The sequence below is a fragment of the Mycetomoellerius zeteki genome, unplaced genomic scaffold (genome assembly GCF_001594055.1).
Source record: "Mycetomoellerius zeteki isolate Tzet28-1 unplaced genomic scaffold, Tzet1.0 scaffold252, whole genome shotgun sequence".
Taxonomy (NCBI): domain Eukaryota; kingdom Metazoa; phylum Arthropoda; class Insecta; order Hymenoptera; family Formicidae; genus Mycetomoellerius; species Mycetomoellerius zeteki.
This window is the reverse complement of record NW_017257230.1, coordinates 636,269-649,903: the sequence shown is the minus strand read 5'-3', so window position 1 is coordinate 649,903 and position 13,635 is coordinate 636,269. Positions and strand designations below refer to the sequence as shown.

Here is a 13,635-nt window from a genome sequence, read left to right as displayed (position 1 = left end):
TCTACGAATTATTTCATTGGCTACTGAACATCTAAAGATAAATTTAAGGAAGCCTTAAATATAAGATCTGACTATGAATACGGGCATTGATATTCGTCAATTTCTATCACGTGATTTATATTGACACCGAAAATGAGCGTCGAACTTCAGCATGAAAAGGTACCTTTAAATCCTCAAATATTTTTGCATTTAAAATAAGATAGATATATATTTGGACGTTGAAAAGAGAGAAAGCGAAGATGCTGAGTGCAAAAAGTGCATGAAATGCGAACAGACCTATTGTGGGCATTCGTGGCTGCGGTCCATTTGACGCTCAAACGCTTCGAAGCATTCTTTGATTAGTCAATTCGTAAAATTCTTTGTTCTGATTGGTCACTCAAACGCGTATTATATTCACAAGTACTGAAAATTTATGAAACTATTATATATTTTCAGTACTTGCAGTGAATAATGAACGCACCTTTAAGCCGAGGGGAACATCCTTAGAACATCTTTTGAATATCTTAAGAATATTTCTTGAAGATGTGTTCCGTACATTGTATTTTTTTGTACTTAAAATGAGATAGATCCTTAAACATTAAAAAATTATTAAACTTGATTATTAAACGTTAAAAACAAGAATTTTTTATTTCGAAAAAATATAGGAATCTGGACAATTTTATTTAGGGAAAACCTCAGATCGAACTTCTTTCAATTAGGGCCACTTTTACCAAGTCCGATTAACTTAATCGATTAGTCCATTGGAATTGACTAATCCATTTCTGAAATCAATTGTGGTACTTTAGAAATCTAGTGACTTTAGCTTTTAGGCATCTGTAGCGCACCCTAGGAACCAAAGCAGAACGAATTTCCTGAAGTTAGCCGCACTGATATTTACATACTTACCGAGCAGATGACAGCAGATGCGGTGACAGACATATATTGGAGCATCTCGCAACTTTTACTCTGAATTTATTTTAAATTTACGACCGGATTGCATCAGATTTCAGTTTAATTCACGTAGTCTTGAATTAGTTAGCATCTTTACATTGATATTGTTTGAGGAAAATGTATTTATCGTACGATTAACGACAGCTAACCTCTCGGCAGACGCTACAGTTGCCGGAAAGTTATCATTTAAGGGTAAGTTCTCTTGTTTTTCACTCAATTTGTTTTGAATATATAAAAATATATGTAGACAAATGTTTAAACTGTCAAACGTCCTTTCCTTTCTTTTTTTTCTCCTTGTACAAAATAAATATCTCTCCGTAGTGCTGCTATGATCATTTTGCAAAAGAAAATATTTAGGTTCGATTTCTTATCAATGTAAGATTAACTTTAATCTCGGTTCAATTCTAAGAATTAGAAGAAGATAAAGAGTAAATTGGACCGAGATTACAAGAATAAATTTCTTTATTTTCTTCTAATTCGAAGAATTAAAAAAGAATATAAAGAGTAAATTGAACCGAGATTAAAGTTATTCTTATATTGATGGAACCAGACCTTAGATAATGAAAAGAAGCATAATAAAGATAACAATAACAAATAATAATAGAGTGAAAATGATAAATAAGAGAGAAGAGAGTCGGGTATGAAAATAAATCGCCGTCTCGTAAACATAATGTGTCGTACGTACTAATTATTTCAGCGTTATTTGTCTTTAATAACAACAATCTGTATAAATAATACATCTTTTGCGTTATGCCACGACATCGAAGGAACGATGCTATAGCGAATGTGTTTCTACGCGCGATTTCGCGGCGCCGTCACGTCGTCGCCGCGGATCCCGGGCGGGATACACAATTCCGATATATAAATAACGCGCGAATATATCTGCGTGTGCGTTATACCTCTTATTTGTAAGAATGATAATATACTTTTTGGCACTTACTAATAATTAAATCGAAACCTGGTGAGGGGGGAGGGGGTGTGAGGATGAGGGGTGTGAGGGATGATTTTTATTTATTTATTGAACATTAGACGAATGAGTTAGGCTCGATTTTCGCGAGAGAGAGATCTCTCGGCAACAATCCTTTCTCTCCTCCGTTCTTTTTCTCCCCGAACTCCGCCTTAAGATCGTTTCCGAAGCGAATCTACGTTATGTGTATAAGGAGAGCCGATCTCTTTCTCGCTAGAGAATGTCCGGGATAATTCAGTACGTGGTGGTGCGGGGAGATCTTGCGAGGACGATGGGATGGCCGTTGGGCGCCGTGATCGCCCAAGCGTGTCACGCGTGCACCGCCGTTATCCATCTCTCTTACAATGACGCCCACACGCAGGCCTACCTCGCGGATTTAGACAACATGCACAAGGTGGTCCTCGAAGTAAGTATTGACTTTCGCGAGGAAAGTTCGCGAGCCGTTAATCCGCGCGCGTTTGATCGCGGGATATGTTTGTTCCGCGATGTATTTGCAGAGGGAGAATTAACTTTGACGCATTATAGGTCTGTTCCTTGTGACTAAACTTATGAGCGTATCCAAGATTTTTTTTTCGGGGAGATTAACAATTCTGTTATCACATATAAATAGCAATTTTTTGCGACAACGAATTGTTTTTTTGGATATTGTATCATTTAGAATGTTTCCTTTTCATTCCTGATTTTAAATGGAAAAAATATTAGGTTTTGGAAATTATAACTTTGTTTTTTCTGAAGAAAATATAAGCAAAATATACACTGAGAGAAAAGTGTTTGGTATTTGTGACTATAATTGCATGGTAAAATAATTATAGTTAGGAGCTTCTTCTTTTTTATGGTTATTAGTGTTATAATTTAGTAATATAATAACCATGTATGTGAAAAATTGTACCATAAATTATGATAATTTCAAAAATTAATATAATAAAATATCACGATGTACATAAATGGTATAAATAAAATAAACATTTTTATTTAGTAAATGCAATTGAAATTATGGTGAATATTCTTTATTCATTTATTATTTATATGATAATAATAACTAAAAAATATATAATGTTAAGAAAAACTAAAGATTTTCAAGCAGTATATTATGAATAACAATTAATTATATTTAAATATACAATTGTCCCAAAAAGAAACTAAATTATAATTAAATTATGGTAATTGCAACCATTATTTTCTCTCAGTGTAGTGGAGCAAAAATTTCATGGGGAAGAGAGAGGTTCAAACCTCCAAACCCTCCCCTAGATACTTAAAATAAAATAGATATATATTTGAAGCTTGGCAAAAGGGAGAAAGAAAATTTTAGTACAATTCAGTACAGCGACAAAGAACAGATCCTATCTGTTATTCTACGTAAAATATTTCAAACGCTATAAGAATGTCCAAACGAACCGTTTTCCGAATCATTGAATTGAATAAAACTACGTGAAATCACGAGTATGAATAATAGGCCGCCGATGAAGCCGATCTGCAGATGCTGTGCGCAAAACTGAAGGAGAACGACATTCAGCACAAGCTGTGGATAGAACAGCCCGAGAACATCGCGACGTGTCTGGTAACGAAGCCCTACCCCAAGGACAAGATGCAGTCGTATTTTAAGAAGTACAAATTACTCAAAATGTAACGGATGTAAATGGTAATAAACACCACATTACGATAAGGACACCGAACGTCTCTCTAGTTACTTTCTACGTTACACCGAATCCAAATTAATCCTCCCGGCATTGCTTCTGAAAGATTCTAGCCGAAGAAAGGTTTCCGAAAAATGTTTACTTCAAAACACCGAATGTGATAACTGAAAGATCCAACCCTGAGAGGTTCTATAAACGAAATACAATTCTCCGGCGCTCACGTGAAATAAATACTAACTTCGGAGAAGAATGTCATTTATCTTTTACTCTATTCGAGCGGGAAGAAGATCAATGCGCCGGAGATAAGCCGCGCTCTACACACGTGGCTCGAACGTCGATATTGCAACGGGCAACACCTCGGCTCTATCTTTTTTATCTCCTTCGTTTCTCCCTTTTTTTATCCCCAGAAGCGATATTGTCCCGTATGGAAAATATTTACGCTTGGAGGACTACAAACGTTCGAAGAGATAGGAAAAAAAAAGAGAACACACATAGTTGTGCGAGACGCCGCGGCGATCCGATATTTCTGACATCGAGGAGATTTACACTCACTCATTTATTCCACGGGTACCTTGCGAGTATTGACAATGCGTGTGTACAGCCCCTTCTCTTTCCTTACATTACACACGATACTAGCGTTAGATTACGATTCTAATCTAGACGGGAGTAACGCAGGATCGCGCGCCACTAATCAACTAGTCGTATCAAAAAGCTCCTCGTCGCGCGAGTCTACGGTTGCTCTACGGTAAAAGTGCGGCGAAGCTAGTCTCTTCACAGGTACGGATCGGCGTATGATGTAAGAATACGAGATGTTTCGTTCCCGAGATGCGCAGTCTATCTATATCAATCCAATCAGAAAATTAGCCCAAAATGTTATAAGCCAATATAGAGCTTATTAGAAATTTACCACCAAAAATTTCGCCATTATGCGCAATGAAATCTTGTATTCTTACACATGGATCGGCGTACGTCTCTCCCACAGGATTAGTTGAAAGACAACCTGAATCGCACGTCATGAAGTGCAATTTTTTAATCCTCGACTACAGTAACGAGTCATTTGAACCCGAAGCGACAATTTCAGATGGTTAATATAATCTGTACAATTAGTATTGAGATTCTGAATTAGGTAAAAAATTTTGAATCTTTTTCTATGGCCATGAGGCGGAGGTTCACTATTCTGTACTTCAAATAGGACGCTTTAGAATTCAAGTGTAATTTTTCACATTAAAAAAATACTAATTTTAATAAATATTTGCTCGGATAGTTCTAAGTAAATATTTACTAAATGTAAACATATACTTACTTGATACAAAAATTTAATACATTAGTTTAATTTAACTATCATTTTTTATTGGGTAAATATTTATTTACTGTAAGTAAAGGTTTACTTAGTACTAGTCAAAGAAATATGTATTAAGATTTAGTAAATTTTTTTTTCAGTGTAGCTGTACTTAAAGGAACTTACAAAGATATTTGTATAAATACGATCTCGGACTTCAGGCGAGAGTTTTCAAGCGAAATGCAAAAAAAGGGAAGATTCGAAGTGCGTTTCAGGCCGCGGCTAAGAGCTAATCCATCGGTGCGTTGCGACTTTTCCCACTCCTCGCTCGTATCTCGCCGTCGTAGCTGCGTTCAAATTCGCGGAGAATGTGTCTTCGTCGCCGCAAGATTCACACGGAGAGCGTTCGAATTGCACGATAGGCGAACGCGCATCTTCTTCCCTATCCCGTACCATCACGCTTATCCGCAAGATGCGTCCTTCGCGCACTTCACTGCGATTCTTCCTGGATTATTCCTCGTCCGTTTGCTTCAAAATGTTTCCGTCAATCCTGTCGCGACGTTCCTCCACGCGAAGATCATCGTGAATTCACCCGGAAGACTTCTCGCCGTCCTTCCTCGCATACGGAACCGGAGGTATCGATCGCGGATCCATCACCGTATACCTTTGTATGTGTGCATATATTATGTGTGACGTTTACGGGCAAACCGTATCAGCCGGCGATACGACTATCGTCGTCGTCGCGATACGACCGTAGATTCGCAGTAAGCTCTAATTACTTATGTACACGCACTGCGGACGCTAGACACTGTAAGTACACATATTTACAACACTCTCGATGGCAAGATGATTATTTTGGCGTATATATAATATGTATATATATATATATTTTTTTTTTCTTTCATAACGCGGTCGTAACGAGACGGAGGCGGGAACGGGAGGATATACAGAAGTCCTTATGAAAAAAATGCGCTATTGTCCTTGCAACATCACTGCCGCTCGTTCTCTTTCTCCTCCCCATCCTCCTCCTCTTCCTCCTCTAGCCATTGGCGCAGGATGTTGCTCCTTGGCTGCAAAACAAAAGGGGAAGGTGTCACCGACCATTTATCTTTAAGTGGAATTGATTGTTCTCCGCATAAGCAAGCTCGAGATCGTTTATTCCCAATGGAATCGTCTCGACGCGTCCATTGGGTACAAGACAAAAGCTGCACTAGATTTCTAGAATCTTTTCGAGATTGTCAGCTTAATTTTGGGATGTACAGATCGGTGGATGAGAGAAACAAGTGCACATGTGAGTAAATGATTATACGTGCAGATAGAAAGAAATAAATTAAAAAAAGACATTTATCTTGGATATTGGGTGCTTAACTTTTATTGTTAATTACACACGATTGGGTCATTCCTATCGCATTTCTTTTCTTCGAAATACTAATATCAAGTTACTAGTTACAACATTTATACACAACTTTTTAAAATATACAAATACAAATACTTTCTAAAGATGTTAAAATATATCACTTAATATATGTATATATATAATTTTTGTATATTTGCAAAAGTGGTGAAAATAATCCCGGAACCTACAAACGAATGTTTGTAATAAAGGACCAGGAAATCATCATTGTGTGTATTAAGAATTATTGTGTATTATGTATTCTCATTTAATCTTTTTTTTATGTCTAGTAGAAATCTTTTTTTAAATTTTCCTCATTGCATTAATGAGTTGGAAAGAAGAAAGACAAATTTGCGTATAATTGTATATGCGTTTCTAATAATTAATAAAAATGAAAGATTCGTCTAATTCTGAACAAGAACGTAAGCGCTCGTGAACACATTAATGGATTAGAAAATGTGCAAACAGTTCACATATAAAAGGGATAGACCTACAAGAGATTCTGACAATTCTACTCGCATGGCAGATTCCGTTAGGCTTCGAACACACATAAAGCAGCGTTTTGTCTTCGATATTGCAACCAATAGATATCGCATTAGGAAGCAGCAAGTACAAATAGGATCTCATTGCGAAACCAAGCTGTCGACGAACATCGCATTGCGTTAGTACTATTATGGGATTCGCAATTACCAGGATCACGTTAGTTTGGGAGAACGGGGTGAGACGAGTGATGAGGGTGGCAGTGGTGGTGATGGTGGTTGTGGTGGTAGTGATGATGGTGTCGGTATTGGTGGTAGTTGTCGGTAGTTATTAGGGCAGCGCACAAAAACGAGCATTATTGCTCGGCTAGGTTCCCGTTCGGGTCCGTATAGTCGTCGTACTCGTCCTCCGGCTCCTCGTAATCCGTCTCCGCGGGCTCAGGACCCTCGATCGCCGGCACGGACGTGCTCGTGATGTCCTGCTAAGCACACACCAGAATCCAAGCGTACCCCGGCACTACTTCTCTCTATCCCTTTTATCCCGCGTTTGGTATTAGTAGACTATTAGCGCTGTTGTTATAATACCCCCGTAATAACTAGCAAAGAACGCGATCTGTTTTTGCTTGGACAATTCGCTTTTGCCGAACGATACTCGCAGAAGCTTTATCAGTGGATTAACACTAGATATCGCCGACGGCATCCTGCTATCGAAAGTGTCAATTTGGTAATTTTATATCCTTGTTTTCGGTTAATGAAGATTTATTTTCATGTTATTTGTATCGTTAGAATTATTTGTATTATATTCATATATTTTTTTAAATATTCTATACCTACTGTACATTTAATACAAAAAAGAAAAAAATTAATGAAGTCCAAATGGAATCATCGGCGATTCTAGTGTTAGCCCTCCGTGGTTCAACGTTTTTTTTCACTAGTTTAACCGGGTCACTGCTGCCTGATTGTATTTTCCAAAGGGTTTTTGAGTTATAAAAAATTCTGGAAAAATTCTGGTGCACTCTTTCAACATTCGAGAAAATGATTTTACAACGATATGACCTGAAACGTTTTGTTTTTGTACGTGCTCGAATTTGAGGCAGAATAATTTAAAATTGAAAATTCGCCTGGGTCTTCAAAGCCCCAGTTGGACCACGGAGGGTTATTTCGAAATCCGCGGGAGACTCATGGAGCATTATCATTTTATCTCTATTGCACTGAAATTAGCGTCCAATGGAACACCTGCGCGTTTCTCTTATTTTGCGAAAGCGACTGTTAGAATTTCAATGAAAAACTGCATAATATATAGTTACGATTGATAAATCACGATCTGAAATATTCCCAAGGATTTCGTAATATCTATACATTTTTGTCTTAACGCACTTTTTGTTAATTTATCTCGCTACGAATTGAGATTATATACGACGCAACTTTTATTCCCTTCTGCCCACAAACTCTGCCGAAACAAAATAAAGCTATCGATTACCTGCGGTGGTCTCCAGCCGCAGCCCGGTAAAGGGAGTCCATCCGGTCCCAACGGACACGGGGCATCCAATCCTGGAACACCTTGATCTCCCTTGTTGCCCTTGTCGCCTTTTCTGCCGCGTTTACCTGGCGGCCCCTGCGCGCACACGCGAAATGCATCATCTTTCTGACAGCGCGAAACACCCGATGCAAGTACGCGACGTGCAAATAAGGCCAGGCATAATATTGTTGGATTATGCATTATAGTACTTGATCGATCCGGTGCACAATACCCCGACGAGTACAAAGAGCGAAGGTGAGCCTGTCGCGGGTCGCAGTTTAATTATAACGGATTTTAATTGATAATTACTGCGAAAGGTCTCTTTCGTTTCTCAATCGATCGTGCCCTTTTGACTGTAATTCACTGTAATTATCGGATCGCCGAGGCACGATCTTTTCTGTCATCAAAGCTGAGACATGATTAGAGAAAAAAAAAAGAGAAGGCGACGGCGACAGTGCTCCCGTTGGCGCTTCGTTCCTCGAGCGTTTAATGTTAGCGTCTCTTCTAACATTATTCGCGCCTCGTCATTATGCGCTTTCACGGAACGGTGGTAGCAGCATATATATATGTATATATATATATATATTTACAAATATCTATGTACGCGCAAAGTGTGTTAGTCTCATGTAGAACTTGGTAGGAATGGTGGGCGTGTGTTGAGGAGATTCTCCTCGTGTTCCTACAACTAGAGCTTCCTCCGCTTCCTACACTCGTGACCTTGTGGCTCCGCGGGGATCCCGCAGTCTCCTCGTCGTGAACGACGACGACGACGATGACGACGACGTCGATGGCGGCACGGAGAAGTCCCACCGACGTGCTTGCAGCAATAGTTGTGAATAAAAGATACGTACGAGGATGCGAAAGGACGAATCGCGCGGCGACGCGAGTGCGTGACAATTTGTTTTTTTAACAGCCACGAAACTCGTGTGAAATACGCACAATCGATCTCCTCCCAATTCAAAGCATCCGATGGTGTTCGAAATAAAGTTAAATCAAGAGAGCCAACGACGATAATTAATTTCGCCTCCACTGGTCGGTCCGGTATCTCGAACTCGGTGGCTTTGGTAAAGGTAAAGGTAAACTAATCGACTAATGCAGGGATCCTCCATGTACGAGACTATTCAATAACTCAGCAAGATGCATGCGTATGATTGTACGTCCATTATGAGGCGAGCTGCATCCGAATACAGCACTTTGGTCCGTCGGTTATCGCTCGGTAAATAATCTTCGTAAAGCGTACAAGCTATCTAATCAAGCGCGATCGTTTTCGATACCTTGTGGTGTGTGTGTGTGTGTGTGTGAGTGAGAGAGAGAGAGAGAGAGAGAGAAAGAAAGAGAGGAGAAACAGAGAGAAAGAGAGTGACGGTATAACTTCGAGTGGATCGCGTTCAATCGCGCGGCGGAGCACGCGCGTCGAAAACGTGAATTACTCGAATTAAGTCAATACTCACAGATTCGCCTTTGGCACCTTTCTCTCCCTTCGGTCCCTGGAATTGGTGAACACGGTCAAAAGGAATTTATTCGGTAAACGTTGGCCGTCGTTTTGCGCGCGCGAGACGCACGGTCGTTCCAGAAAGAAAAGCGAGTTTCCAAGCTCGAAAGGGGGCTCGAGGAAAGGTGCCGCGTGTGACCGCGATGTCGTATATGTTATATCGATCACCGGCAGCTTTTCCGTTACCATCAACCGTCACCTATCGGGTCGTAAGGGGCGGAAAGGGTGGCATATCGATTCGCAGCCGGAACCACGGGCACGGCATTTCGAGTGGATCACTTGGTTATTGCTCTTCCCTCCGACGAGAGACGTCAATAAACCGAGAATATCCGATGTCAATAAAAGCAGCACCGATACGAGAGAGAGAGAAAGAGAGAGAGAGAGAGAGAGAGAGAGAGAGAGAGAGAGAGAGATGCACAGAACGCAGAGTTCCCCGTTTTAGATTCAGTTTTAACTTTCCGAACAATTAGAATTTTTTAGCTGCAGATTCACGTGCAATTATTTATACAATATATATTATTTGTAGAATTGTAAATTTTTGAAAGAAATTAAGACTTCAGCAAGATTAATATGTTTCTAATTCTCTTTCCCCGCGATATATTAATGGTATATACTTTTATGCTTGTTTCCACCAATATAGATTAACTTCAATATCGATTCAACTCATCTTTTTCTAATTCTTAGAACTAGAAGAAAATAAAAAATAAATTGAACTGAGATTGAAATTAATCTACACAGAAAAAAAACTATTCTTAAATCGACAATAACATGTTCATAACCAAAAATATTATAATTTAGTTTCAAAGATCTTAGTCTTGATTTGATTAAATTTGTGTTGAGTGCAAGTATTATTTGCAAATTCAATCAAATCAATTCTAAAATCTTTAAAATAGGATTAAAATATTTTTGCTTATATATATGTGAGAATATTATTGTCGAGGATTAATTTTTTTTCTGAACATAGATGGAAAGTGGCATTAAGGTACACTTCATAAATATGCACGTCGCGATGAGTTACAAGGGTGTTTTTAATTTAGCCGCATCTTCCTTCTTCTAACAAATGCTATTTTTTTATTTGGATTCGCACGTGGAACTTTAGATTTTTATGACTTTTCATAAGTAATCATAATTAAATACAAATAATTTTTCTTTTACGGCGACAACCTTCCCTCGTAAAAAGCTAGATTTACTTTGAATTGTGATTAATTTAGATCCGCGGTTCTAGTTTTAAATAAAAAGGAAACATTTGCGCGCTGGGAGATATAGCTATCTATGTTCAAAGGTGAAAGAGATTATCCTCCTTCAAGTACCTTCCTGTGCATTCGAGGGTACATACAAGAGAGTCGTTCCGTTTATACGCTCTCGCATTGGTGCGCATCGAGCGGTCACACGAGCACTGCTCGAGCATCCTTCCGGACACTCCAGAGAGAAGCACGAGGGAGTTGCGCGTTTCCCCCTCCATTATAATTCGGCCGTAAATTTTGATCGGGTACGACCCTTTCTAACTTGGTCATATGCCGACGAGGTGGTACACGGGACGACCTAGTTCTTATCTGGTTCTTAAATCTAATTCAACAGCTATTCGTGCAAATAATATCAGGCGTTGAATAAACCTGATCTTCTTTGCACAAACATAAAGCATTATGCGAAAATATTAAACGATACACGAAATCGATCGCGTCGGAATTATGCCAAGTAAACGACTGCAAAACAACTTCTACATATATCAATTATACTTAAATTGACAAAATTATCTGTGCAAATCATGCTTTGCATGACTTTTGATATACAACTGAATGTAATGTGTCAAAAGAAAAAAGAAAGAAATTTGTGAGACTAGATTCCGAACGAAAGAGGGAGAAAGGCGCAAGACGCTGCTCCGTTCTCTTCGAAATCGGACGGAGGAGGCAAAAAGAGAGGGCTCTTTTTGATTTTTCATTTTTTTTCTTTTTCTTTTTCTTTTTTTTTTGTTCAAGACAGTCCCCGGGGTAGATCAGGCGGAATGTGTCGTCGTTACCCCGGGCTGGTCAGACCGTGTCAGACTGTGTCGCAGTCGCGCCGGAGGACGAGCGATAATCGAAAGCCAACTGTACCTCCGCGCCGGGAATCCCGTCGGTACCCTGGGGACAAACACAGATCGACTCGTTAGCGTGTCTCTCCGTGACGACGGCGAGATGTAATCGAGTCAGCGAGTTGACTTGACGCCGTTCCTCGGACATGACTCGATCTCGGTACGTGACTGCGCGGCGATCACGGGACTTGAGAGATCGCGAGCGACATAAAACAGAGATATTGAGAAGGATCGATCGGAATCACAATTGACGTTTGATCGAGTTCGCGAAAGAGTATCCGCGAGTCTCTCCTTTCCGTTGGGCGCCGCGGGAGACTTTGTTCCAATCGAGAGTTTATTTGAAGCATTATTTGTCAAAGAATTCGATTGCCGTAGAGATCAACTTTAAATGTATAAAGAGAGAAATCTATCCCGGTAAAATATTTATCGAGAGCGCCTCGAACGATCCGACCGCGAAACCAGAGAAAATTATTGTTTGATGAAGGGCAAGATTGCCTCGAGATAATACACTCGGTAAATCTTGAGATACATAGCCGAGAGATCTCGATAAACACGAGCAAAGCGGGCGATATCGCGCGTTAGATGGATCAGATTCGAACGGCGGATAAATACTTGATAAAGCGTAAGACTTACAGGCAATCCCGGATCTCCTCTTTCTCCCTTCGTTCCTGGCTCGCCCTGCGCACCCTGAAAATACGAAGAAACATGACGAGCGATTTTGATAATTCGAGGCTCGCTCTCGTCGTTAAAGGAAAGCCAATGAGGATGAAATCGTGCTCGCGTTTTCTCGATCTAATAATTTCGGCCGATTGATTGATATATTTCGGTTCGCGAGACGAGACGAGAGACGAGACACCGAGAACGGAAATAGAGCGTGTCCGAGAACGAGAAAGGTAATGATATAGTGAAAACGGGGTCATCCCGTGGATCGCTCACCTTCATGCCGTCTAATCCTGGTGATCCCTGAAAGGTAGAGGAAACCTCGTCAGATACACGACGTAGCCCATCGATAATATCGAGCGTGTAATATTGTCGACAGCGACTTAAAAACTATGTCGCAGAGGGGAACTTTTATTATTAGAGATCGCCCTTTTGACACCGTCGCTGCGCCCTCGAGTGTTTCAGGCAGGGATGTTCGAATCTCCAAAAGATCGATTTTCTCAAACGGCAACAGCGATTTTAAATCGATCTATTTTGCGAAAAATTGACTCTTTCAACTAAAAGGAACTATTTAAAACCGATCTCTTTGTAAAGAATCGCTTCTTTTTTTTTCTTTTTAACAAAGAGGGCTATTTCGAAGCGATATTTTTGCAAAAAATCGCTTTTCAGCGAATCGATCTGGAGATCGCACATCCCTAGTTTCAGGATCGGTTCTAGGTTTAATTCCCGTTGCGCCGATCTATTCGCGTGAAAATTCCATCGGCTCGGCGAGAAAGAATATTTGCACAGCGCTGCTGTTTCGCTATATAAATATATATAGCTGCAACTCTCGATCGCGTTACGCCTGTCCCCCGCAGCTTCCCTGCGCCCGCGAGGAAGTTTCGAAACTCTCGTTCGGATTTTCAAATTAAGTTATAGTTGCGCTATATCGCGCTTGATGTGTCGGTACAGATATTGGCCGGGGATATTCGATCGGTTTTCGTTGTAACGAAATTGCGTTTCTATCGGATTCTGTACTCGCGCTCTTGTTACATCGAATATCCCCATACTTGGTAAATATTTGAGGTGTAACTGCGAATTTTTTATCACGTATAATTTCGTGATGGAGAACGATTCCGAGCTATTTCTTAAGTACGATGTGCAAACATTTCTTCCGCGAGTAAAACTCTCACTCGGCGTGTAATGAATTAGATTCCGTTTAGTCTCCGTTC

The 13,635-nt window shown here is 40.0% G+C and overlaps 2 protein-coding genes across 15 annotated transcripts in view; one reads left to right on the top strand and one right to left on the bottom strand.

Moving 5' to 3' along the window:
* Window positions 1-892: 892 nt before the first annotated feature.
* Window positions 893-4,002, top strand: LOC108723936 (putative peptidyl-tRNA hydrolase PTRHD1). Of its 2 annotated transcripts, XM_018450011.1 has the most exons (3): window positions 893-1,122; window positions 2,115-2,303; window positions 3,351-4,002. In XM_018450011.1, exons 2-3 carry the CDS (start codon window positions 2,118-2,120, stop codon window positions 3,522-3,524), a joined length of 360 nt encoding a protein of 119 aa, XP_018305513.1. In that variant the 5' UTR covers window positions 893-1,122; window positions 2,115-2,117; the 3' UTR covers window positions 3,525-4,002. The 2 variants fall into 2 exon arrangements, with proteins under 2 accessions (XP_018305513.1, XP_018305512.1); XM_018450010.1 differs by lacking the exon at window positions 893-1,122 and having other exon boundaries at window positions 1,608-2,303.
* A 977-nt stretch (window positions 4,003-4,979) lies between these two features.
* Window positions 4,980-13,635, bottom strand: part of LOC108723922 (collagen alpha chain CG42342) — a 171,717-nt gene continuing 163,061 nt past the window's right edge. For 8 of the 13 annotated variants that reach the window (XM_018449962.1, XM_018449969.1, XM_018449974.1 and 5 more), the window contains 7 exons: window positions 12,701-12,727; window positions 12,398-12,451; window positions 11,787-11,813; window positions 9,653-9,688; window positions 8,163-8,297; window positions 6,894-7,164; window positions 5,801-5,880 (listed from right to left, as the gene is read on the bottom strand). In XM_018449962.1, coding sequence (XP_018305464.1) covers window positions 7,039-7,164; window positions 8,163-8,297; window positions 9,653-9,688; window positions 11,787-11,813; window positions 12,398-12,451; window positions 12,701-12,727 — 405 coding nt within the window. In that variant the 3' untranslated portion in view covers window positions 5,801-5,880; window positions 6,894-7,038. Of the gene's footprint in view, window positions 5,881-6,893; window positions 7,165-8,162; window positions 8,298-9,652; window positions 9,689-11,786; window positions 11,814-12,397; window positions 12,452-12,700; window positions 12,728-13,635 lie in introns of all 13 variants that reach the window. The other 5 variants (XM_018449963.1, XM_018449970.1, XM_018449968.1 and 2 more) reach the window with 4 other exon arrangements.